General features: G+C 37.7%; 1 protein-coding gene across 1 annotated transcript; it reads left to right on the forward strand.

Annotated features, from left to right (window-relative positions):
• The first annotated feature begins 547 nt into the window (after positions 1-547).
• Positions 548-27,448, forward strand: LOC139948335 (phosphatidylserine lipase ABHD16A-like). Its single transcript, XM_071946471.1, has 19 exons — positions 548-632; positions 1,102-1,158; positions 1,532-1,598; positions 1,906-1,992; positions 2,688-2,773; positions 2,981-3,051; positions 3,469-3,659; positions 4,254-4,399; positions 4,658-4,721; positions 4,872-4,921; positions 5,246-5,410; positions 5,978-6,041; positions 6,336-6,399; positions 6,835-6,891; positions 7,117-7,179; positions 7,423-7,481; positions 8,148-8,246; positions 10,487-10,536; positions 25,021-27,448. The coding sequence occupies exons 1-19, from the start codon at positions 561-563 to the stop codon at positions 25,132-25,134; spliced, it is 1,626 nt and encodes a 541-aa protein (XP_071802572.1). The 5' UTR covers positions 548-560; the 3' UTR covers positions 25,135-27,448.
• Positions 27,449-27,874: the final 426 nt, after the last annotated feature.

Genomic DNA, 27,874 nt, shown 5'->3' on the forward strand with positions numbered 1-27,874 from the left:
CACCAAACGGGCTACCGCAAAAGACCTTGTTCTCTGCTGAAACTATGCACTAATACAAGCATTCACTTTAGCGCAGTGTTATCTAAAAATGCTGCAGATTGATCTTTGTAAGAGAAATGTATACGTTTATAATAGACATTGACATGCATCACTCTCCAACCAGCGACCTCATTTCCTTCATTTAAAAATGGACACTCAATAAGTGACCAAAGGCTGCATGCAAGATTTAAAGATCCACAGTTTAGTTAAAGCATGTCAATTGTTTCTGTTATTGTTTTCCTTGAATGTTTTAATCTTTAAATCAGCTCTAGACTAGTGCCCTTCTGGACTTTATCTCCAAAGCGACAGCCGCAAAAGACCCGTCCCTGATCCATTGTTTACATAGTAATGTTAGACAGAATGGTACAAACTCTCCATATTTCAGTGTGGTGTTGTCCCCTGGCTGGCATAGTTACCCCCCCCCCCCCCCAAAAAAAAAAAACACCCCGCCCGCCCCGCCCCTACCCTCGAAGAGCGCCCCCAAGCGGCAAAAAGTATGTGTAAATAATTCATTGGAAATCATGGCCGCTTCCCTTCGACGGTGTATTTTTGGTCCTCAGCTGTATAGATTGCACACTTACGGCGAAACCCAGGTGAGAAATAACAAGAAATCTGCAGCATTGTGATTAGATTTTATACGTTTGTATGTCTGTATTGAAAATCCGATGATCGGTGCAATGCGATCTCTCCCTCCCGCCCTTTTTTTACCATCACAAAAAGTCAACACAGGTAGACAGGGACAGTCACAAATGATGCCATTTATTTCATGATTTTGTTTGTTTGTTATTTGTTTAGATTATTTTCCGTCAATAAATACTTTATGAAATCAGTGGTGGGCAGGATTCGAACCTACAGCCTTGTGATTGCAAATCATGCAGTCTAACATCAGGACCATGATGGGCAATTGGGCTAACAATACATCAATTCAATACACAAAATAAATGATGAATGTTTATGTATTTTTGTATGGTTGATCAATTGCTTCCTCCGGCTCCGCCCATCGTAGAAACAGGTCCGAGTAACTGACAGTGAATAGACTTTTCTTATTCTGTTCCTTTGCAGGGTCATGAATACCAACCCAACATTTTGGAGCGGCAGGGCAACAATGTTGTCAGGATTGTAAGTACATTAGTTTTGGAGGTCTTGAGGCTGGCCTCAGCCTCGAGACTGACTTCTGGCACCCAAGGCCTCAGCCGTGTTGTGTAATGCCTCGGCCCTGGCCTAAGCACCCTCTGGACTCGAAGAATAAGCCGAGGCCCGTCTCAGGCCACCAGTTTTGCTCAATATTTTCCCACTATTTTTGCTTTAAAAACTGAAGTGAACACTGCAGTGTTGTTTACAAATCTATCGCCACTGGAACTGTTTATCATAATATTGTTGGACAATGACAACAGATCCCCCACAATCAATTAAGATGGTGTAACAAAACTATTGTTACATGCTGTTTAGAGATCATTATTTTATAATCAATTTATTGTTTTTTTTTCAACAGATAACATTCTGCTGGTCATTTTCATACTACAGCTCCCCGGTATTGCTGGCATATCTGTACCGAAGAAGTAAGTTCTCAAATTATCAGACCAATCAGTTGAAACCCCTTGCAATATTCACTACCGGGTAGACCTATCCGCAAAAAAAATATTACCTATTGGAAGTCGCCTAACCCATTCATCAATTGAGAGGGCAAGGCCATTTTCATTTGACAAAGACACTTCCATTGGAAAATCTTAAGGACTGTGGGAAACTTTTAAAGTGGGAACCAAGTCCAAGACAAGGGGCAACAGAAGCCATCTTATAATTCAAGGCCTGGAACATGATTTCTTATCCTGGGTTATAGACAGTTCAATATAAAACATTTGTTTGCAGATTATTTCACCTATGAGGGACTAACTGGTATCGGCAAGCTGATAGGATTCGCACTTCCTGCATTGGCTTTGGCCATGTGCATGCGAGGTAAGTCAGTTGGATTGTTTTCATTTTTTTTGCCAAACACACAAGACCTGAAAGCCCACTTCAAGGTGTGCGCTACAATATTTCCAGGGGCCGTTACCACCTACTCCTGGGGCTGAAACAGGGTTACCCCCTTTACAGTCCATATACGGATGTAGGCTTGGGTATCGTCCATCAGAAGCCTGTCTTTTAGAGCAGAAAGCATTACCTCCCCAACTTTATGAAGCAATCATGGTTAAGTGTCTTGCTCAAGGAAACAAGTGTCATGACTGGGACACAAACCCACACTCTACTGATCAAACATCAGAGCTTGAATCTGATGCTCTTAACCGCTAGGCCATAACAGGCCACGGATTACTGTATTAACTGTGTGTTCACCAATTCACCAATGTGTGTCACTCAGTTCTTTCCCCCGAGTCCTGCGAAACCATTTTACAGGCTTTTTACTTGGGTGGGATTCGAACCCATGAGCTTAGCCATTCTTGAGCATCAGGGCCCAATTTCATGCCTCTGCTTACCATGTAATTCTGAGCTTACACCCCATAGAATGATGTGCACTACAGAGCTCTGTCAGTACAGAATTCTATGCTAAGCAGAGCTAGAAATTGGACCAAGATGCTTTACCATTAGGCCTCCGAGTTTGCTTGTTAGCTTCAATCCAATTTAATTGATTTTCGTTATGTCTTATATTTTATAAGGATTTGGCAGATACACGAATAGTGAGTACTGCTCCTTCTTGGCGATACTTGAAGATGCTAAAGAAAAGAACAGCAATGAACTGAAGGTAGGTTTAAGAAGGCAATAAATGCTGAAATATTTACTTTTTCCTACTGTCTGACTATTTAGTATCACTCACTTCAGTTTTGAATGATATAAACTACGTCAGCCTCCAATATACATCTGTCTTGCACCTGTTGTTGAATGTATTTGTCGGATCTGCCACAATGCTCATCTGTTCTTCTTTTTTTAATCTCGGATATTTGTTTTGTAGAATAAGCTTCAGTACTATGACTTTGAGTTCAGTCACTGGCCACCAGATTTCAAATGGAGCGACGTCAACAGGTATTCATTCATTTCATTTCATTTTATTAGTATCGCATTTCGTGGCCCACAGGCCAAAGTGGACGAGATTTACATGTTTATAACCAAGCCTTGATTTCAACTTTGCGGTACTTACTGGTGCTCCACAAACAATGATTTGAGAAATTGGGAGACCGCCATCACAGGGCTTGAAATTGTTGTGTTAGTGCCAAAACGTGTTGCCCAAAGTAGTACCACATTACACGCAAGTTTGAAGTTCTCAAAACATTGTATCTCCCTTAAATTGATGGATGAACAGACAAAACTAGGCATACAACCTTTTTTTGCATGGAGACTTTTCTTGCAAAATTTAAAAAAATTGAAAAATGAGAGACAACTATTTTACACTGACCAACGTAATTTACCTTTAACTGTCTTATTGCCTTATTATATTTGTAGTGATTCAAGTAAAGTGAAACCATCGGTTGGTAGCTTCACCTCATCAAAAATCAATCGCCCTGTGGAGTATACTAGTCTCCTCTCAAGGCTAGCAGACTTGCCTCTTCAGTTCCTTAGTTATATGGTTGTACACACAGTGGGAAGGATGATCATCTACCCTGGACATACACCTGTGTTCAACACATTAGTATGTGAGTTAAGTACAAATAACTGCTTGAGATGAGGCTATGGCTAGACAGGGAAACTCATGGTGGTTATGCCAGCAGAGGGCGCTATTATATCATTTAGCACAGAGCTTACCATTTTCAAAAATGCATTTGCATGTACAGGTTGCCAGACTGGATTGCACATTGGGTTGTACTACATTTTGACCCAAAATGGCATCCAGGAACCACAAGACCAAAACTGGTCTTTCTTAGCCGCAGCTCGTCCTATACAAAACTCTCATTCAACCAATCAAAAAACAGTAAACAAAAAACCCAATGATGCCTCAAAACCTCGTAGCTTGGTACCTTCGGTAATGTGTGAGTGGAATGGACTAGAACCACGGATGTGAACCTGTAACCGTCTAAGATGATGGTTCTTTATAGATCTTCTTTGTCTTATTGCAGTCCTAATACAAAGTATCTCTGGTTAAGTTTTTAAGAAGAAAAGGAAATAAAAGGATACAAGTGTATATTAAATATTGAGCAGCAGAGATTGAGTATCAAGTTTGTGCATTGAATAAGACACTTTAATTGAGCTCCATAAGAGCTTTTATATATATACTCTTTTTTAACCCAAAGGGCCAGCACTAATTGAAGGAAGAGCCAAACTGTTTGAGAAAAACGGCGCTGTTCGCTCCAAGCTCATAGCAAGGGATGGCAATGAGATTGATGTAGTTGTCGTTGATAGAAGGAACAAGGTGGAGTCATCGCGCAACAACAAACTGGTATGTAACTCTTTACCAGCTCAGTTGGCCTGATTTTATGGTGTTTGTTACTTCGGAATTCTACGCTTACCACACATAAAATCAGTGCACTTTACAGGGTGGCATCAGCTTTATAGTTTTTTCCGCATTGCTTCTGCGCGCTGTGGTAGTTTCTCAACTTTGCTTTGGTTTGGATTTCACTCAGAATCCGTTGCGCGCCGATCATGCACATTGGAGATACCTATGGGTTATTAATTGGTCTTACCTTTGCTGTTGTAGGTAATATGCTGTGAAGGTAATGCAGGATTTTATGAAGTTGGCTGTCTGGTATCACCGTTGCAAGGTTAGTACACGTTTGCTCTTTCTTAATGTTTTTAAAGTGGTAGCAGAGTCATCTGAGTGTGACTGGAAGACCGGATTGAGAAACTTGTAAATAATTTGTTATGTGTTTCAAAACTGGCATTCTCAAAATGATTTTGTTATTACATTTCAGCGAGGTATTCGGTGTTGGGCTGGAATCATCCTGGGTTCGGAGGAAGTACTGTAAGTAATCTATCTAAATTAAAGACTTGACTAGTAATTATCCAAAATATCTGAAAGCTGACTGATTATCAATCCTCCATTGTCTTTCACAACTGCCTTATGTGGTATTACAGTGTGAGCGGCATGCAGTAAATCTTTGATGTTCCTTTAATGATTTGTCCTCATCATCTGAAAATCTAAGAGCTGATTGATTCTAAAATCAATGAAATAAAGCCAATATAAATGTGCACCCAAACCCTTTCTTCCCTTCCTTCTCTATGGCGAATCCTAAATTTTATTAGCAGTGTCTTCTGCAACAATTGCAATATTTTATTGTACTTTCAGGGTAAACCGTATCCAGAGAACGAAGCTAATGCTATAGACGTTGTTATCCAGTTCGCAATCCATCATCTAGGTTTTGAGCTTAAAGATATCGTGCTGTTTGCTTGGTCTATAGGAGGCTTTACAGCTAGTCTGGCTGCTGAGGAATACCCAGACATAGGAGCAGTAGTAAGTATTAACCCTCCTACTATGTGACCATTTAATATCATCCACTGTGGTCTTTAATATTGCATAATCTAGGCCAGCAAGCAATATCATATGATATGTAGTAAATGCATCTACATGGTACAAAGTCAACCCTCCTACCATCTGACCATTTAATGTCACCTACTGTGGTCTTGAATGAAAAATTAACTATGCCAGCCAGCAATATGATATCATGTAGTAAATGCATCTACATAGTACAAAGTCAACCCTCCTACCATCTGACCATTTAATGTCACCCACTGTGGTCTTGAATGAATCATTAACTATGCCAGCCAGCAATATGATATCATGTGGGAAATGCATCTACATAGTACAAAGTCAACCCTCCTACCATCTGACCATTTAATGTCACCCACTGTGGTCTTGAATGAAACATTAACTTTGCCAGCCAGCAATATGATGTCATGTGGGAAATGCATCTACATAGTACACAGTCAACCCTCCTACTCGCTGACCTTATAATGTTATATATAAATTGCTGTACTCGCATATTTTGACAGTTGCGTATAAAATTCCTTTTCCCCCTAGATATTAGATGCAACATTTGATGATCTACTACCTCTAGGCATAACCAAGATGCCTGAATTTATGGGTAGGTGTTGCTCTGAGTGGACAGTTTACGTGCTCTTTTGTTTCATCATAGTGTTTCATCTTGTAAGCATTTTGACATGAAGTTGTAATATTGCAGGTGATATCACAAACCCATGACGTATTTAACAATTTATTCTCTGCTCTCCATGGAGGAACTCAGTACAAATACAGAACAAGTAAAAAACATTACACCATCAAAACTGTTAGAGACGTAAGAAGGTGCCATCAAGATTTATTACGGGTGATGACGTCTTTTGGAGTGGATTAATAAGCTGATATTACTTTTGTGTTTCAGGAGGTTTAGTTGAGCGCTCAATACGTACATACATGAACCTGAATGTAGTGGAGCACCTTTGCAAGTAAGTGATTTATTTGACTAAAGATGAGTTTCAAAAGCTAGTTTTATAAACTGTTTTAGCAGAGCAGTTACCAAAGCATGATGTCAAGACATGAGTGCATCTAATAAGTATGAACAATTGTAAAATTAATGCAAAGTAAAAGATGGTGTGCATTTTTTTAATGTAACTGAAATCTGAAACTTTATCAGTAAGACTTTCACTATGTTTACATGCTTTGAACTTCACCCTTGAAGGGACCACGACAATTTCCCTATGGTAACGAGCACTTCTAAAAGGAAAATGGAAATTTGTATTTGAATTTTGCAGAGGGCACCTTGGCAATTACTGTGGGTGAAAGGGGTAAATCCTTTGCATGTGTCTTTTGATGTTGTACAATGGTGCTCTGTGGTTTATACATGCGCATCTAATCTTTATTTCTGTTTTTTTTAAATCTAGTTATCCTGGGCCTATTAGGTTAATACGTCGGTCTCGAGATGAGGTGATCACTACATCGTAAGTACAATGAATTGTTTATAAACCTTTATCGAGTAGAAGTTTAGCCTTATCTCCGAGGTGGATTTCACAAAGAGAATAGACTTGTCTTATCTTGAGTTAGGACGAGTTACTCGTTCTATAGGACTAGCCTTAAGTTTTTTTAATAAGCACATACAAATGAAATCATCCAAAAGGAATTCTGAGCGCTAATTTTACTTGTGACTGTTTTATTTTTATTTTCAGAGTAATACCTGACATAGCCACAAATAGAGCCAATGATCTGTTAGAGATCCTACTAAAGCATAGGTGAGTATTCAGAGCTCTGTTTTTCTGTACATTTGTATGGTTTGTGGGTTTGTTTTAAATGTGGTTTTTGAAAATCGTCGACGAGGTGACATGGCTACCATCAACAAATAAATTTATTTTTAGTTCTTATTATTTGGGGTTTTCTTCTCATTTTAAACCGAACAATTTATCATCATCCTCGTTGATAATCATATTGTTGATAATTGGTATAAAATAAATAGATGATATTTTGTTTCTTGTCAGGTATCCCAATCTGATGAATGAAGAAGCAGTAAAGGCCTTGAAGCAGTACCTGAGTCAAAGTAAGTTATAGCCATTGTTGTTATCTTGTGCTTTACACATTGACATCATCCCCCTACCTTGTCAGAGTTAAAGGGAAAGTATACCCATGGTTGTTGGAACAATTTGGAAGTTATGATCCTCAATCTAAAATCGATCGACCAGCGTTAAGTTCTTAAGAAATGTTTGTATCAGTGGCTCTGTCAAGAAAATCTCACTGAAGAAATTAATTTAATAATAATAATAGTAATAATAATAATAATAATAATAATAGTGGCTTCTTATATAGAGCTCAGGTTCGTCACGCAGTGACGCTCATGGCCCTTCAACATTATTACCCCTGGTCCCTGGGCCTTAAATCATTCCTTAAACCATCTCAGCTCCCTGGGGAGTATACAGCCTGTGCTGCCAAATATGTAGCGCAATCAAGGCCAATCTATCATAAGAACCAACTCTGCCCTCACAGGTATCCATGTACCCCTGGGTGGAGAGAAGCAATTATAGTTAAGTGTCTTGCTCAGGGACACACACTCCGCTGAACAGAATCACCAGAGCTTGAATTCGGTGCTCTTATCCGCTCGGCCATGACACCCCATCAAGGGAGTGCCAGCCTCCTCCGCCCCTTCCTCCTACCCTTTCTTAATGCTCCTTTTGGTAAACACTTTTTTGTTCTCTTTTTGTAATTTCAGTGTCAGTTTACTCTACCTTTGAGGTGGATGACGCTACTTGCCAACATGTCCTACAGAGCTATGTACTCAAGAACTCCAGTAAATTCCCTATCTTAATAGGTGAGTAAATCATCACATCTGCACAAGAACGTCATAACTCGGTTTAGTCTAAAGGTTGTATCTTGCACACTTGGAAGTACACAGTTTAGTCCATACAGCCAAGTTGTAATCTCACGCCTGTGGATTTGCATCCAAGAAGTTATAACAAAGATTCAATTTAATATCTCAATCACAACATAGTGTGTGTGTTCACATTGTTTGTGGGAATTGCTTGAATATGAGCAGATGCTACATTAACATAGGCAAGTGTTTTGAGTGTTTTTGTCTGGACTTTCTAAGAATGTTTGTTTGACAAACCATTAAGTGTCTGGATAAGTGGTTTATCAGAGATAATGGTTTTCCAGATAACATGATTTGGCCTTAAGGTTTAAACTGGACCCAATGTTGCAGAGCTGCTCAAGCAGCAAGTATCGCTCAATAATTTTCCTCTAAGCAAAATTGAGGAAGCTACCGCTCACAGACGGTACAGCATAAGTTTGAAATGGCCCAGCGAGATCATACGTCGCTGGGAGTGAGAGACATATCTCTATAAGGTCAAAAAACAAGGCCTGTGTTTGTATTTTGTTTTTACACTGCCTTGTCTTGAACTTTCTTTCGGTTAATACCTTATTGACATACTTACAACATGAACCAAATGGCTCAGTGAATATTATTGACTATTTACACTTGAATGGCTTGAGGGCATTAGCCATGTCAATCAGTGAAGCTGCCAAAAGTAACGTATTTTTTTGATTTGTTCATTTTTTTTTTTTAATCATGAAGTATTTGGCCTTTGCATGTTACCAGTGTTCTCCGAATATGCCTGAAGCAAAAAATGTTGTGTTGATATATTGAAAAATATAATCACATACATTAAAGAAGTCTCCACAAAAAAATTTCAAACAAATTTTAAAAAGAAGTTGTTTTGTTTTTAGCATTTGATTTAATAAATAGACAAACAATTTTGCTTATTCTAGCAAATTAAGTCTGAGCTCGGCAGTATAAATCCACAATGGAACCCTCCCCCATATCTTTGTCCAGACATTTTGAAGTTGAAATGCCCCATACAATCGCTTCCTAGAATCTGGTGGTCATGTAACTAACAAAACCTCTTTCTAGAGCCATTATCAATTACTCTCTCTCTCTATATGTAAACATTCCCAGCTTCTAAAGTAGTAAAACCCTGCAGTGAAAATAAACGGTAACCAACGCCACATCCTCATCTGCAAATTATTTCCCGCTATCACCATCGCATCCTGAGTACAGCCCCTAAAATATCAGCCTAGTAATTATGGCTTCTTGACCCCCAGGCAAGAAATTGGAGAATTTTTTTCCCCTCGTTCCCATGAAGCAGATAGCAGATATAGGTGTGAAAGTAGAGCACAAGGGGGTTAGACTGGCCAAGTCCATCCCTCTGGGGATGGCAGGGTTTTTGTCATAATGATTATTCTAATATGGGTGACAATGTGTCAGATGGCTTCAAGCAGTTCTACCAAGATCAATAAGGAAAGTGTCATCTAAGTACAGTGAAATATTGTCATATGTGTCCGGATTTCTATTTTTAGTCAAAGTATGGACGTGTACTTAATGAATTGTAGCGGTCAAAGTTATTGAGTACCATTCTACTATACATGATTGGTAATCTGAACAGAAAATGATAAGTCTCAATCTGAAAGCTAACTGAATATAAATTTCATATTATTAGTAATAATCCAGAAGATGTATATTTCTGCATAAAACACAGTATAAGTAAAACGAAAATGGGTGGGGTGGGGGGGCATTTGACCCCCAACCGAAAGCCATTCAACATTTAGGTGAATTTCCCTAGTTTTTCTTTCTTCTTTAATATTACGGGCACAGAATTACTAAGTGTGGTTGGTCATTTCCTCTTTTTATGCAATTATAGTTGCATGTCTCAAAATGTAAGTTCCCAATGAAAACAACCATTGACTTAAATTAAAATAGAGAAAGACGTCTCTGAAACACACCTATCAAGTCCCACTTAGCCCCCTACTGTCCCACTCTCCCAATTCTACACCCACCTCACAAGTAAACCCCTAGTTGCTCATCAATCGCGCCCATTGCCGTGATATCATGGGCATGACAGCCAATAGGTCCAAGCTATCAAGTCTGTACCTCCCAATTAACAACCTCTATTTCACTTCACACCTGACTAATGGACATAATTACATTCCCAATACTGCCCATCAATTAGCAACTTGTTTAATTAAGGGTTTAATTGGTTTGATTTATTTACACAGGCGAGGAGGACTTGGAGTTTGTGACCTCAGCACAGCTTGTCATCTTTCTGGTGAGTGTGATGAGTTTCAGTGTTTTTCATGTTAAAACTAAATGGGGATTGTGTGGTTAGTTGAGTATTGTGTGATTTCATATTCAATACTTTATGGTGACAAAGAACAAAACCGAAAAGTGAAAACAAAGGGTAATTTTTTCACAAAAGGAAAATTTTAAAGACTTGGATGCTCCACATTGAAATGTGTGCATAAAGTCTATGGGAAACCGTTAATTAGGGGACAAAGGATATAACATAATATGTCTCCACAGGAATGCAAAAATAGAATCTGTGTACTATACTAGTAAAATAAATGAAATTTCTTTAGTATTCTTTTTTCTTTTAGACAACAAAATCATCAGGATTCTCTTGACAAACCGCTTCCGTCTGCATTATTTTGTAGTTCTCATACAATAAACTAAAGTTGTGTCTTTGTGTGCGTAACTGTGACCCCCTTGTGTATACAATTACACATCAGTCATGTGGGTAACTTAGTAAATAAAATCAATAGAAATTGAGGCAATTGTTGTTGACAATGCGTCTTGGATTGATGTTAATTTACTAGAATTGTCTTTCATTTGACATTCCTTCACAATGCAACCTGGCTTCAAGGTGAGCTGGTTTTTATGAACCAGTTCTACTTTTATTAAAGGATGATCAGTCAAACTGTACAGATGTATTGGTGTACCTTAATTTTTAATTACTATATGACCTATTAATTGAGTTGTTGACTGGTAGGTTGTTTATATGTGGGTCAGTGTGAGCAGCTGTAGAGAAGACGGGGTTACTTAAGAAAAAATGGTTTGACAAACGTAAATGTTGTTTTTGAAGAGATTTTGTTTCAAGGTGTTACATAAACAAGTCGGAGATTTTGTTTTGAAGCAGCAAATTAGCCTTCCAGAAAGATACAAATAAAACAATCTTAATCTCTGTCTTGTCTTTATAATCACTACGTGTGTCCCATCACTAAGCCAAGTGTGCTTTCAAGACCATGCATTGTTTTTCCAAACATTCCAGGGCACTACTCATATGTGAAATCCAACTGTTGAAAAAATACATTGTACGGTTACATTTAGCCTACAGTTTAATAAAGTCCCTTCCAGGGCCTGCAAGCAGCTCTAGCTTGTAAAAAAAGAAGACTTCAATACTCAAAAACTGCCATCTGAACTTCTTACTGATCTTTGAAACCTTTTAAAACCTTGCACCTGTCCATTTTCTTATATTTCCTCAGACAAAATATAATGTATTACTGTTGAAGATAATTAATTGCCTGTGGGTGTTCATATGAAGGACTCTACTCAGTTGATTGGCAATTTGTCATCATGGTGTTTGGAATTGCCAATAATTTTATTGAGTCTGTGATCTGCCAACATAAGTCAGTTTATATGACATGTTGGAAATGACAGCTTGTTAAGAAGGTCCAATCTTCAAAACATTACCACTAAGCAGCCAATAGCCATAGTCTAAGACGCTTTAGTCAGACGCAGCTTTCGTACAGAGTGAAACATGAACAGCTATTGCAAAGGAATGATGGTTGAAAACTGTATAAATACTAAACTCAAGTGCTATCAAATAAAGTCATCAGGGTCTACAAGCTTTGTATTTTTTTTAATTATATCTCATTTACTTAATTCTCATCTCGATAATTTCATTTACATCTGTAATTTTGTGATTCACTTTTTTTGGTTTAATACTGGGGAATAATTACACCTGAAGCTGAATGTGAATGAGTTTTCAACTTGCATTCTCATTTGGGATGTTCTATGCACTTTAATGTTCAACTTGGTTAAGTTTTTACAAGGAATGACGTGCATTTCACACGACTTGATTTGTTGAGAAGTGTCATCAAGGTTTATCCCGCCGTAAAAATAATAACATTACTGAGTTTGAGGTAAACTGCCACATGATGTGAAGAATAAACACTGTTTTACAGTCAGATGAACTCCGCCATATGGAGCATCATGTGATTAAATACCTCACTCATGCAACCATAGAGTCATGCAACCATAGAGAAATGCAACACTATCCACGAACTGACCTTAGAAATTACAAGAGAAATTTGGTTCCCTCATACTCCATTTGGCTCTGGCTTAGTGTAAATTAAAAGTAGAGTGGAAATACAAGAATCAGTTCAATTGTCAAGCTGCACTTAACTTCCCTGGTGGTTTATTAGAGGTGACTTTTTTTTTACCGGGATAAAATGTACCAGTAGTGTTGAAGTGGTATGGAGTGTTACGAACGTTTGGACATTGTGGTGCCATGAGGCTATTCAATGATGCATCTAAGCATAGGTAACTTTGTTATACAGTAATGGATCCAGGGTATCCTAATGTCCATCCAGGTTATTTTTTTCTGATATGTCAGAAGCGAGTGTTAAGATTTCTCACATTCTGACACAAACTGGAAATGTATCTGGCAAGACCTTGATTTAAAAAAGCTGAGAATTGTTGTTGAATATGAGTTGTCCCATGCAAATGACATGATATTGTTAACTCATTTAAAAAGTTTCCGACTGCGAAGTAGAGCTTTTCAAACCACACATAAAAAACATTTTCAATTAATAGCGTGCTTTGTTGCCATGCAAATTGTGGGTTTTTCAGAAAGCCACACAGTATTTTTTAAAACCCTTGGGATTACCCGGCACTGATATATTCCTACCTCCCCTTTAACCATCTTAGAAGTGGCACTATACTTTGACATTTGATGTTGTGCTCATCATGACCTTCTATACACCCATGGCCCAGCTATCTTACGCCTTTAAGACGCAACACACGTACACAATAGAGCAGTAAACATTTATTCAATCCCTCTGGTGCAAAGGCCAAGCTCCCGGAATTCAGTTTTTGTCTTTTTAGTTTCCAGGCAGTTGAATTTGCAGACTCTTAACTCCAAGGGTCCCCAGTCGGGTCGACTATTCACCTCTTATATCTGCCTGGGATTGAATTTCTTACGGAGAAACATACATAGGGGAGAGGTTGTAAGACACAAATGCACGCACATCACCCCGAGGTGGTTTTAACTAACCTGGATTACCTTCTATAACGTGGCTAGTTTCTTTGGTAAGACGGTAGACCTAAGCTCTTGAAGATCAGTATGGAGAAGACTTATTAATACCCCACCCTCTAAGTCCCCTGTAGCGTATACCCGTAGGAGATGTTCCCTGTAATCTTTCTCATCGCGTCTCTTCCTCGCCCGTCGAGGGGGGCTAGGATTATGTGAGAAATAGGCATTGATCTGATGTTGGGTTCTAATGATTAAAGTAAGAGTATACTTTGAATCAAATAGGTAACCATCCCATATTAGAATGTAAAATAAAAATACTTTTAGATACCTACACAATGGGTGCATTTGCCTCAAATGGGTAACTATTTCATGATGTCTTTAAGACACACCTTCCGAGTCCTGTGAAAGAAAATCCACAGGTATATTTACTCGGATGGGATTTGAACCCTCGACAGAGCAGATGTCTAACCACTTGACCATCAAGATTGCCCTGCAGGGGGAGACTGTTCAAATCCTAATATTGTAGCTTCGTACCCGAACGATATAAATAGGTGTTTCACAGGACTAGGGGATCATGTACTGAGTATAGGTTGTCAGTGTATTGTAATTCACCCATGTGCGAGTATACTACAGAGGAGGTTTCTGCACAGTATAGGAAGATGAGTTGAGAAAGTTGAAAGATATAAGAAGTTGACAAGATTTTAAAGTCTTCAAGACGCTGTATAGCTTAGAGGCAGGCAGGTGGTTTTATCGCATTGAGGAACTCACTTCTGATCACTGCTCTAATTGGCTTTATCTTGTTATGACTGGAGGCTCCTACTTGGTTATACCTAGTATTACTGTTGAACTCGTCATCATTGTGTATTAGACGGTGGGATCAATATTGTAAATTTACCATAAAAATAGGAAACCAGTGGCTGATGTTTGAAGCTTGAGGCAGCTTGATTTGGAATTGCAATTTCTGATACCTGCTCATGTGAACTTCCAGGATTTGTCTCATCTTTGTGGTATTTTCTTCGTAATAATCCAGTATGGTGGCTCTCTTTTTTTAAAGGGTGGTGGGGAAGTCATGAATATTTAAATATTTTATGGAGTTATTCGTCGCTTTGATTTGTTCTTTCTCCAAAAGTGCATTTAACATTGATTCATAATAGACTGAAGATATGGGATAGATGATGATTCAAACATGTGCAATTTATGTCCAGGATATTCCAGCATTAAAACTGATCAGTGATGAGTAAGCTTTTTTTAGGCTACATGTACCATTCAATTCAATCTGTGCATTATTTGACCCTAGTGGAACACACGGTCTTCATGATTATGGTTTCATCAATACGGTGGTGACTTACCGTCAGACTCAACGTCAGAACAAATATAGCCAGAGAGAATTACTCTCAGAGATTACCACAAACAATCAAGCGGGCATTTAAGTGCTCTAAAAACGACAAATAGCTAGCTGTGGGCATGCACTGCCATCCGCTGCCTATTTGCCAGGCCACTTTAGTTCAAAACGATATAGGGTACCTACCTGTTTAGTCAAATCTTGAATAGGACTTGGAGATCTCTGTTTATGCAGTCTGGGCAAGGCCTTAAGGTTAGGGGACACTAGTATGGCCAGGAAATGTCAACCGGTCATTTTCAGTAGCTTTTATTTTGCTGTTTTTATTCCGATAATGGTGAGTGCAAAAGAATGGAATGCTGGGGGTTATTTGACTGTTTGAGTAGCAAAGAAAATAGACATAGGTCGAGGAACGGGAAATGATAATTGTTGATGTCAGTAAAGGAGTTGACTTCCTGCTTGTGTCTTGGGGCAGAAAGTGTGAAGTAATGTTATCTCTCTCATCTTAAGAAAGATTGTGTAGTGTTAGCTCTTTCAAGTGTTTTACCTGGAATTTAAGAAACAGGAAAAACAGTTCCTTGAAACAGTGCGATTGGGGTTTAATGGCCTTGATGTTCTTGAAGTGGGATTTGGGGTATTATCAAGTTTTTTTTAAACGATCCAAGCTGATTAGAATAAAACAGATCGGACATTGATAGTTTTATCTTATTGACCATTTGTGGAAAAAAAGAACACTAAGATTTCAATTTAAAGAGTCTTAAATTTTTTCAAATTGACTGGAAATCAACAGTGCGTTGAGTTTTGTAAGCCCGATGGTCTTCGAGGAATATTCAATTGTTTTTGCAAGGGCTTTGGTTTTTGATAAAAGTCCCTGGCATTTGACGTTGGTGCGGAAATCAATGCTCGGTCAATATCTCCTTCTGGAACTGACGGCTTGACAGAAACAAGACGGTCTTGACAGGGTTCATGACCCACTCAAGCCGAAAACTTGCCTCGCTGTAGAGTCAATGGGCTTCCTTTTATATAATAACGACGTCAATACACATACTCCGGATGTACATGTACGGCATGCCTCCGGTCATTTTCATGAAGTTGTTAGAGAAGTACTGTATATACTTAAGCACCCTTGTCATCCAACCTCCATCTGACAGGTTTTTGTAGTGTGGGCGGATCATTGGCTGATGCACTCTGTACTTTAAAATGAAATGAAATTGAGTTAATTCTTATTAGTTATGGATACCTTTAATATATTCGGAATGTGATTATATCATTGATTTTATTCATTAAGATATGCATTTATTGGCAGGTAGATCTGACTATCATATACATTTCAATCGTAAAGGGTCATGTACTTTTTAAAGAAGCTGTTGGCGATACCACCAGGGATTTGCATTTTGTGATAAATTCTGATCGAAATCATGCATAAATGATGTGAGTATTGCACTAGCAGCCCTTGTTGCAGCCATCACAATTTTATTTATTTTTTTTTTTTTTTGACAATATTTTTCTTTTTTTTAAAGCCATTGGCCCCTTTCGGTACAGAAAAAAAAAAAAAAGTTCACAGATTTACAAATAATTTACAGGGTTTACAGAAGGTAATGGTGAAAGACTTCTCTTGAAATATTAGTCCATGAAATGCTTTACTTTTTGAGAAAACAGTAAAACAATATAAATTCTCGTTAACGAGAATTACGGATTTGTTATAAACACATGTCATGACACGGCGAAACGCGCGAAAACAGGAGTGGGTTTTCCCGTTATTTTCTCCCGACTCCGATGTCCGATTGAGCCTAAATTTCCACAGGATTGTTATTTTATATATAAGTTGTGATACACGAAGTGTGGGACTTGGACAATACTGTTTACCGAAAGTGTATAATGGCTTTAAGCATGAAAGATAGTGTACACCTGAGATTTTCAATTAGGACACTAGACTTTATAATGGGGCAGCCATAGTGTGTGTTTCTTTTTAAATTGCTGTAACCAAAGTGAGGCTTGGAAGAGTTATTAGTCTGGCCCATTGTTGGTATAGAATTGAAATAGTGTGCATTGTTAATACTGCAACAGACAAAGATTGTTTTTAGCATGATAAAGGTCTAATACATGTAGATGTTAATTTTTAAAGTGTGCATCATGGATAAAGAATATAATTTGGTTGACGAAAATAAAAAAGACAGGAAAATAAGTTTTCACCAATGCATATCATATAGAGGATAGCAAGAGACAAATATTGTTTTTAAAGTTTGCAACATTCTGAATAGCAGAATTCAGAGCATGTAGTTCTATATTTCGTTTTCCAATTAAAAAAGAAAGAGTGTCCTCAGTAAAGGTTCACAATGTTCCACAAATTAGAGATATTTTTTCAACTTTGGCCTAATCAGCCCAAATTAGTGTTCAGTGTAGTCACTGTGCAAGGTATGTGAGATATTAATTGAAGTTCAATTGTACGGCATATAGATTGGAAACCACAAGGTTCTCAATTGGCAATCAGTGGACGGCGTAGTTCAGTTTCCAAATATAGAAACCAGAATTAGTTTCCTTCGAATTGCAATCATGTATTTCAGTCAACAGACCAAGTCGGTTATTATTTCCACATAGTTCTCATGTGGTACATTGTTTGACTTGTCAAGCAGTATGACACACTAAACTCTGCTAGTTGGTTGTTAAGACACTGCTCTGGAATTGTAGAGGTCGTGGGATCGAATCCCACCCAAGTAATATGCCTGTGATTTTGTTCACAGGACTCGGGAAAGTACTTAGTACACAGTGTATGTGGGTGAAACCAAAATGAATGTTAGTCCATTTGTGTTTGTGTTCGTCTGGGCATACCTACTACAAGCTTTGGCTTTTCTGGTTATGGCCTCATTTCAAACTCTCCTCTAATTGTTCTTTGTTATTGTTATTCTCTATTGGAGTGGACATAAATGTCTTGAAATGAAAACCAATTACAAAACCAACTTGTGTCCATCAACGAATGTCATTATGTCATATTGCACAAGAAATCCTGAGGCCAGAGTGGATCCTATATGAATTATTTAGCCTAGATTGGTTGAGTTGTCTCAGTACATCAAGTACAATCAAATCCATGCAAAGTCTTGTGTTTCACCACTGGCTTGTTATTACAGTTCTATTGAGCAGGATTGACATGAGCAACATGAACTGGAAAAAAAAGTCATTAATCTCAAATTTCTAAATTGATGCAATTAGATGAGGGAAGTAGGCAGCAATCGATCAGTAACAATACCTACATGTACAATGCCATTCATACATGAATCCAGCTTGAAAGCCAAGTTAGAGTCTGTTCAGCATCAATTCTAAGAGTCTTAAATATACCAGTAAAGTACTCAATTTGCATGAACATAGAGAAACATTTTAAGACGGGTTTTGAAATTGTTTAATAATGATACCTTTTTATGTAGCCAGTGTAAGGGTTTACAATGCGTTGCGATATCACTCTTCATCCACTGCCAGAAACACTGGGGTAAACTCTTCTCATAGCAGTAAGAACAAAGCTAGATAAAAAGACAAATGTCATTAGCAGAAATTTAAAACAAAAAGTAAAGGAAACCCCAAAACATTTGATTGAACCAGTTTATGGGTCAGCCGACCCTGACCTGGTTCACCCTGATCCTGGGTCAGGCCCTCTTATAAAACAATGTAGGATTCATGAGGGCTATTCAAAAGATCTTTGTAAATATTGTTTCTCATTAGGTTTAATTTTTCTTCACTTAAATACCACCAGCACACCTTGTATCTTGAAACACCTGCATTGTTTGAATGGTGCTTATACACTTGTTATTCTTAATCAATTTGTCATGTCAAGGTGCAAATATTTGAATGTTTGGTTGAAGCTTGATTTGAAGGAGCATCTTGTCGTGTTTGGAGTTGTTGAACTTCCCTTTGCAAAGAAAACTGGAACACGTTAAGTACCCTGAGGCAGGTCGGCGAAGCGGGTCTCTCAAACTTTCTCAAGACAGAAAGCCAGAGATATTTACTCACAGATAAAAAAACATCATGAAAATCTTCAAATTACATGCGTGTAATTTTCATCCCTTGAGGGCATTGTGCAAATCCATTTTTGTTCAGCAGACTCATCGACTGTACTTATTGCATTTTGAATCCATCATCAGGACCCAACACAGAACATGTGACAACTTCAAATCAAGAATACAGAAATTAGAAAATTCCGCTGCAGGTTAAAGCCTCCAATCCTTCGTTGAAGCACGGACCCTTCTAAATTGAAGATCCATCGTGGTGAAGTAAAATCAATGGCACAATTTAAACTAGGCTGTAGAAAATTCCCAAGACACCCGGAAGCAATGTCCTACAGACTGGTGGTCCGTATTTTGCAGAGGTTTGACCAATCAGCATGTATAGTAAACACTGGGCAACTCTTGTCAGTTTGCCATCGCCTAACAACAATCAGCAGAAACTGCTTTGTCTATTTTGCCATAGGGTCTACTAAAATAATCTGGCCCACATTTATTTGTAACTCTTCACATACCCCTTGGACAAACGAGACAATCCTGTGACAGTAATTTAATATTTTACAAATTCTGGCAAAAAATTCCTGACTCAAAATGTACATTTGTAAGTGACGGACCTGGAACATTTTTAAGGTTATAAAAAGATAAATATTGTAGGCCTGGAGTTTTTCATTGTCAAGGGCTGACGCAATAAAACAGCAAATTTTGTTTAAGTTTCGCAACAAACGGAGGATAGCTTCTTATATTTAAAAATACCATAGCCTTCTCTATAAAACAACACTCAATGTGCTTGGACAAAGGGAAACATTTTAAGACAGGTTCAAATTTTGTAAATTATGATACCTATTTATGTAGCACCTTACAAGGAGCTGCGGAACACTCAGCAGCCCCTGACAGAAACCAAGCGATCTTTTCATTTTGATTCAAGTAACCTTTGCTACTTCATCTGAAGTGCAGATTGTCCAACATGATTGGCAACTTCAATACAGTTGGCTCCCAGGTACTATTAGAAATTCCTGACAACAGGTGTAAAGTATTGTTTATTCATTTATGCCTGAGAGCAAACTTGATGTTCGAAGAAGCAGCTTATTGATTGGTTGTCTCCGTTTGCCAAGCATGGAGGAAGACTGCTGGAACATCAACAAATTCTTCCTTTTTGTGGAACGATGAGGTGGCTAACTCATCGTTTTTGTCATCTAGAAAACGATATGAACACAAAGCTCTCCTTAAACATGTACTGACAAACTTATGTATCATTGCTGAGCTTAATTTCATCTGATTGCCACTAAATTATCACTTAAAACATAATTTGAATGCCACCATTGAGGGGCACAATTTCATGCTTAAGTAGAAAAAGTAGCTTAGCACAACAAAATGATGTTTACCAGAATAAGGTTACCAGCCAAACTATCATTCCACATGTACAATCTGTGACTGATATCCTGCTCATTTCTGTGTTGCAGATAGTTGTTAAGCATTATTTTCTGGTTAAAGGCAACGGACACTATTGGTAATTACTCAAAATAATTATTTGCATAAAACCTTTCTTCGTGACGAGTAATGGGGAGAGGTTGATGCTATAAAACATGTGGGGAAACTGCACCCTCTGAAGTGCCATAGTTAGCGAGAAAGAAGTAATTTTCCATGAATTTGTATTTCGAGACCTCAGATTTAGAACTTGAGGTCTCGAAATCAACCATCTAAACACACACAACTTCGTGTGACAAGGGTGTTTTTTTCTTTCATTATTTCGCAAGTTCGATGACCGATTGAGCTCAAATTTTCACAGGTTCATTATTTTATTCATACATGTATGTTGAGATACACCCACTGTGAAGGCTAGTCTTTGACAATTACCAATAGTGTCCACTGCCTTTAAGCAGCTCTATGATATTGGGCCCTGGAGTTAATCCACTAGGCAATCCGTGAATGAACAAAGAGACACAGACTCCTTAGGTAAACAGGCGCGCCTAGACCTTCAAGCCTTATATTCTTGTCTCCTTTTACCATGCTTTTACCCAATCTGTCATATTGTTTTCCCACAGGATGCCAAAGGCTTTTTGACCCTGGTTTCCCTTTTTGTACAAGTGCGTCTCATAGCCTTTGTTTTCCTTTTTAGCTGGTAACTGTTCAATTCCTTCACAGTGATTAGAATTTTCTATTATCTTCAAGTTGCTTAGGCTGCAACATCATCTTCTTCTGCTGACAACTCTTCAATTCATCTCATATTTGTCCTGCCCCCATCTTCGCTGAGCTCTCGTTTATGTTTCTCCTTTCCTCCATCCCCTGGTAATCACAACCACCTTCAGAAGAAACAAGATGGAAATATTCTGAACACTTTAAGTTTAAGTCTAAGACTATTTCACCTTCCGATCGCCCTTTAAGTGCTAAAAAGCAAGGGGAGTGCAAATTTCCTATCTGCATTACAGGAATGATCGTTGGAGCATGGAGGATAAAGCAATTTATCCCCTGATTCACCAGGTACTCATGCAATCATAAGTACCTCTCCAGTAGGACTGTACAGAGTGCAAGTTCATATACCTTTTAAGTCTTCTATAAGTCGATGCAATCCTTCTCTGTCTTCCAACGGAGCAGACTGAAATGATAAGAGAATCATCAGATTAGCCTGAGTATTTGTCTGCCATCATTCAGCCATGCTTCAGCTGGTTACTCTCTGGCTGCTTTTGCTTTTCTTCGAGTCATGGAAGGTCTTGCTGTAGCTTTTCCTACAATCTGTTTTATTCAAAATGTTTGGCTCTTTTATTTGCCTAAGATAAATAGTCTTAACTAATTAAAGTGCTTGTGATGGTGTTGGAAAGTACTCTATGCCATTGTGTAACCGAAACAAATAGATTTAGATTTCAAAAATGTATTCTTCTGATCTTTGTTTCACCCAAATATAACATTATTGTCAAAAATAATTTCAATTACCTTGTGTGTAATGTAGAAGGTTCCTGCTTCATGGAACCATTTTCAGTGTCCTTGTCTTTTGTGGTTTTGAATTATTTATCTCATCTTTTCAAACTTGAAACAATTCCAGGGACATTTATGTCAGTAATTATTGTTTACAGTTGTTGTACAGATGTTGTGTACATTTGATGGGGGATTCGTTGATTTGTTTGCATTTGTGCATATGTTTCCACTCTTCCATCAGTAGTTACTGCCTTCCTACAAATGCACCAATTCTCAATCCTCAAGCGATTGATTTGCACATGTTATCTACAGCGAGTTCTCACCACATTGCTTTCTGCCACTCAGCACTAGCTACAAGCAGAGATGCCAATCTATTAAAGTAACTCATCTTGCGGCTGTTTAAGCTACACAATCTTATTAGACGTCTTGGCTTAAATATCAAATGGTGTAGGAAGTAATATGTGTTTTCTGTGTTCATATCGGACAAACTTGCCCCAGAGCTGTGCACACTATGTGAGAATACTGAATGCCAACCCAAATGCAGTTTGTGTCATTTAGAATATCGGATGTTGTTCTTAAAGAAAAGCTGTTTCTAAAAGGTGTTTCAGGCACTAAGGTGTCAACTAAAAGCTCCGAACAGAATGAGTGAAACTCTGAAAGGAATTTGGATTGCGCCCAAGTCATTATCTACCATGTCTACATGGGAATCCATGTTTCTTACACATAGCGTATAACAAAACCCATCATATACTCACTTCTCCCAAAAGGAACTGAATAGGGAAAAAAATTCCGTACGAAAAGTTAATCTGCGTATTCCAATACAACACAGGACCAGCAAAATGCATATCACTGACTATAGTGTGTTCATAAATGTTGCACATAAATGAAGTGAGCCAATAAATAGTGCCCATAAAAAGTGTGTCAATAAATATCACACATAGAGGGCCAGATGTCTATAATTTGCCAGAAGTCTTTCTCTCTTATCTTGTACCGGTCAATCTCCTGACAAACAGCTCAAATGTCTGGTTCACCTAGAAAACTCAATCAACTGCTTTAATCCAGTTACTAGTTGACAATTCTAAAAAAAGAAAAATTCTAGAAAAATTTGCTCAGCCCCCCCCCCCAAAAAATGTTAGAAGTATTTGTGGACTGGCAAAACAGTTGTCACAATTTTGTACTGGTTCGTAATCCATACAACATCACTACAAGATCACTACACACGTTAAGCACTTAACACATTTCATATAGGCCAAGAGATTTGACAATAATATATGAGCCACAACATAGAGAACATCATGCGGTTTGATCTGTTACTTATACATATTATTTCAGCTTTCTTGAGACATTTTTATCAGAAGTGCACCCCATGCCTTAAGCTGGAAAGGAAATCTTGACTTCTGACTGTTTACTGCTTGAATAACATGGGCTTACTGGTTTCCTTAAAACATCACAATAAGCCATGTTTTTCTGACCTTTGTTTTCTCTCTTTGTATGTATTTCTCCTTAATTAAATTACTTCAGATAGTCTTGCCCAGACTTCAAGTGTCATTTGAAATTGACAATTCGATTACAGGGATATCAAAGGACTGCAACATCCCATTTCTGAATTTACCTTTTTTCATTTCCCCTTTTTCAGCGAACTCTCCTTATAAATTCAGTTCTTTCCATTTCTGAATTTACCTTTTTTTCCATTTTCTTCACAGCCAGCTCTTTTTTTCTGTTTAGCATTTTCAATGTTGTTGTCACTTGTATTTACTCCAGCAATACATACCTATTACCAATAGGTTTTAAGGGCTTTAAAATCTTAAGAAAGGGCGCCCTGAGCGTTATCTTTTTGATGAATATTGATTGCTCAGAGTGGTAAAGTGTAAACCTCAATGCAACACTACCTTACCAAGTAGAAAGCACCCATATTTTCTTCAATAAATTAGTATATATATACTGCAATATTTTATGTTTGTCAACCTGCTTCCTTTATATTAAGCGCACCCTGCGGGAAATCTTCTTATGTTGATAAAATAGTCTGTGCTGGCACTGTAAGGGCCATGATTGGATTTCAGAACAGGTTCCTTCCGATCTAGTTTTCAAAAGGTTTTCAAACGGCAAATGTTTTCAGGACAGCTGCCTTTTTTTGTATTTGGATACCTTACTATGTGAGACACTAAAAGCATTATTACTAATACTGTTTTCATTATTCATTTACTTTGTTTGTAATTTCTTATTTTTTTACAATGTTAATCTTGAATCATGCACAGCTCTTGAAGGAATCATTTCTGCGTCTTGATTCTTAAGGTGGTTCCCTAATTCTTAGATACCTTACAATGTAATAGAGCCTTCTTTGGAACTTTGGCCTAATTCGCAAACATATCTTGTATCACTATGTTTAAATAATCACGTTAAAGAATGTGTAACTGGTTTGTCTGAAATATAAACCTGGAATCTTTTGTGTCCGGAGAGGAAAATTCAATTTGACCGACTTTCGTTTCATTTACGATGTTTTTTTTTTAGCAATGTTTGGTTTTTGTTGTATAGTGTTGTAAGCCTGGCCTCTGGGAAGCCAGGATGCATATGGTGTGAATATCGTATTGTTGGGCAATAATCGTCATCTGTATAAAAGTAAAGATGTATTTCATTTTTGCTGTTTTTGATGGTTATTTTGTGCAGATTGTAATGTTTGATCAGTGGAAATGGCATAACATAGCTGATGAAACGTGCATGTGTGAAAGACTGTCATTGGTTGAGATTTGTGCGCAGCATGACGCGCAAGCATTTTGCTATTGTTTGTCATAAAAAATGGTGGTCAATGACGTCATGTGCGGTCATCTATTGTGAAATATCATGCTGTGTAATAGCGATGGTTATAAAGAAATGCACCAACTATTAATATTGTTTTGTTCACCAAACAGTTTGACTTGATTCAGACAAAATTGTCCAAAATCAAATTAGCAGCAAATCTCAGCAGACATCGTGTTAAGACGATTTTGTGTGTGTTTGTTTCACACTATGTGATTCAAGTAACCATGGTAACTTGACAGAGTCAGCATGCAAATTGACAGTAAATTGCTGCAATTAATTGCTTTCTGAAGATGTATGTGCAGTAGATGTTACTTTTGGTTATTTTGCTATGTAATATTCTTGACAAACTAAATTTGATAAAAACCAAGCTACAAACCCACCTGTCATGAAATGTATCACTTATGATCACATTATCTTATGTCAGTGAATGTCACCATGTTTGTTTTTGTGTGTACTCCAATCCAGGCTGGCAAGTACATGATTGACTTTGATGCAACTCACTGCACTCCTCTACCTCCAATGCTTTTCATGATGCCCTGGTCAGTCGAGGACGATACCTTCAATGCTGGACTGGATTGAGTAAAGAGTAGACACACGCTAAGGATTGGGTTAAGGGTGACTGTCAAACGCACCAAAAAATAAATAAATACTTGCAAAAAACTTCAATGTCCTGTTACTATTGCTAACGTTGTCTAGGCACTGATCAACCTGTTTAAACCATTTAGCTGGAAAGATTGTGTAAGGTGTCGCAAATGTGCACATGAGTATCTGTGTACTGTTTACAGTCTGTAGGTGAATTCAGCGCAATGCTGCAGGCTGATATACAGTAGATTATCATTCAAAACCATAGTGGATGATAAGGAATGGTCAGACAGTAGGAGGGTTGACTGTGTACTGTGTAAATTTATTCACCACATGTTATCATACTGCAGGCTGGCATAGTTTACATAACCTTAGTGGATGATATTGAATGGTCATACAGTAGGAGGGTTGACTGTACGGTGTAGATCCATTTACCACATTATATATTGCTGGCTTGCATAGTTTATCTATCATTAAGAAACCACAGTGCATAACATCGGATGGCCCAATAGTAAAAGGGTTAATACTTGTTTGGATATAAGCAAAAAAGGTTGTGGTATGTAATAGATGTATCAGCTAAAAGCTTCCTGTATGTTTATGCTTTTGGTAATAACTGATGGTGTAAAAAAATATGGAAGCTAAAAAAAATGTCCAGCTGAATAGGGTATCATACATCACATTATATAAGATTTAAGGCATTGGGCCATAATTGTGATATATTTTTGTTTGTAAATATTCATGGTAAAACCAAAATAATAATTTTCTGGGAAGGTAGTGTAATGATCTTGTTTGATGTTAGAGGTTCAGTGTATATACTGTACGAGACTTAAAATAATGTGTTTAAATTCACAGATTGAGCATGCTTGTGATAATATGATTGTACATTACTGTTGACATTAGGGTATGTTGCCTCAGGATTGCACCAGTTTTCAAATATAATGTGAAAAGTGTTGTCTTCACAAAGAGTTAGGACTAGTCCTAGGAGATATTACAAACGTATGGATAGTCCTAAGTCCTAACTCAAGATAAGACTAGTCTTTACTCCTTGTGAAATCCACCCCAGGGTTTTAAGCAGTGTTTGCATGTGAGTTAAACACATACAGAAGGCTGAAGTTGGCTCAGTGCTTTCCCCACCTTTCACTTCTTTGGACCCCGGTTCGAATCCCTCATCAGACTGGAGCCTCGTGGATGTGTATTAGGCTTTTATTCACTCAACAAGGTGTACCAATCGGGTTGTTATTGATATACAAACCAATACGGGTAGAATCTCACTTGTTTTAATAAGCTATGACGACTTTGTTCGTCTGTATGACACTAATCTATTTCAAAATGATAACTATAAATAGCTGTATTTAGACCACCGTGTGAATGTGTCAGGTGATTCAAATCACAAAATGCGTAACTAATTTACAATTTAATTGCTTAAACTCCCATTGTCAAGAACAGAATGGCGGAGACTTATAATATCCACAGATGGTTGGGGTAGTTTTGCATAAGTTTTTGAGGATCATTCATCCGGATCACAATATGAACGTAAAAGTTAATTGATTCGCCCATAATTACTCTTTGGTGATCACTTTTCAATTTGAATGAAATTGTTAGCATAAATATTGGCTTAATAAGGTCCGATTGGTCTTTTCTGATTGTTAAACTTAAAATATACCATTTTTCGCAAATCATAATTACAGATCGCAACTTCAAATTAATCCCTTCAAAGAAACAATTGGCAATTAAATAAGTTGTATGCATGAATCACGCGGTGATACAAACTTACACATATTAAAATATTTGGGAAAAAGCAGTTTTTTTTCTGATAAATCCTAGATAATTCTGAATAAAAAGAAATAAGCCTTTTGAAAGAAGAAAACAAATTGCTATGGATGTGAATGTGAACCTTAGGGCAATCTCAGTGTTATTGTATTTCTCAAGCCTTATTGCTCATCTCAAAGATATTTGAAAGATAATATTGTGACATTTAAGAAAGTCGCACCTTTTGGCTTTACCAGCTTTGCATATTTCCTATTGTCATCATTATTTGGATTTTGTATCATTTTATGAACATGTTTCTTCATTCCTGGTTCCTAGAATTGTAATGAAAAAAAAGCAGATTTCGAAAGATTACAAGAAATAACATGGAGTGTTAGATTTCACAAACCTGTGGGGATGGCATGTAGTGATTGCTGTACCGAGTTGTTTTTAGGAACTAACTCTACAATTTTTAAAATTATAAAATAGGCATGATGTGCGTTAAAACTCATTTGGAAATAAATAAAGATCAAATTTCTGTCTCGTGGGAATTTGAGCACGTGGACTTGTTGCAGTCGGGCTTCATTTATTGAACAATTTCCCCTCTCATATTATGTCCTTCAAGCTATCAGTTAGCCATTCACAATGTTCTACTTCTGCTTATTGACTTCGCCAGAACGTGTTTAATATCACGAGATAATTCGGGGAAGACAATTTTCCAATAGACGTCGCAGACAACTTAAGACGGTTAGCTTTCCTCATACTACCGAAGGTGTTGAGTGGGGAGCATTAAGCGTTTAGCTTCAAAGATAAACCTCCCATTCGTGTTTCCGATAATGAGCCTCGCTATAAGAACAACAGCTGGCCGGTTGTATAATGCAGAGGCAATGGTACGGAAATATGTGCGCAAATCATGATGTTTTTCAAACAAGTAATTTTGTTTCATAGTTCCTGCCATGGCATTTATAATTTGAGTTTGAAATATTCTTTG

This window comes from Asterias amurensis, chromosome 15 (assembly GCF_032118995.1).
Source record: "Asterias amurensis chromosome 15, ASM3211899v1".
Classification (NCBI taxonomy): Eukaryota; Metazoa; Echinodermata; class Asteroidea; order Forcipulatida; family Asteriidae; genus Asterias; species Asterias amurensis.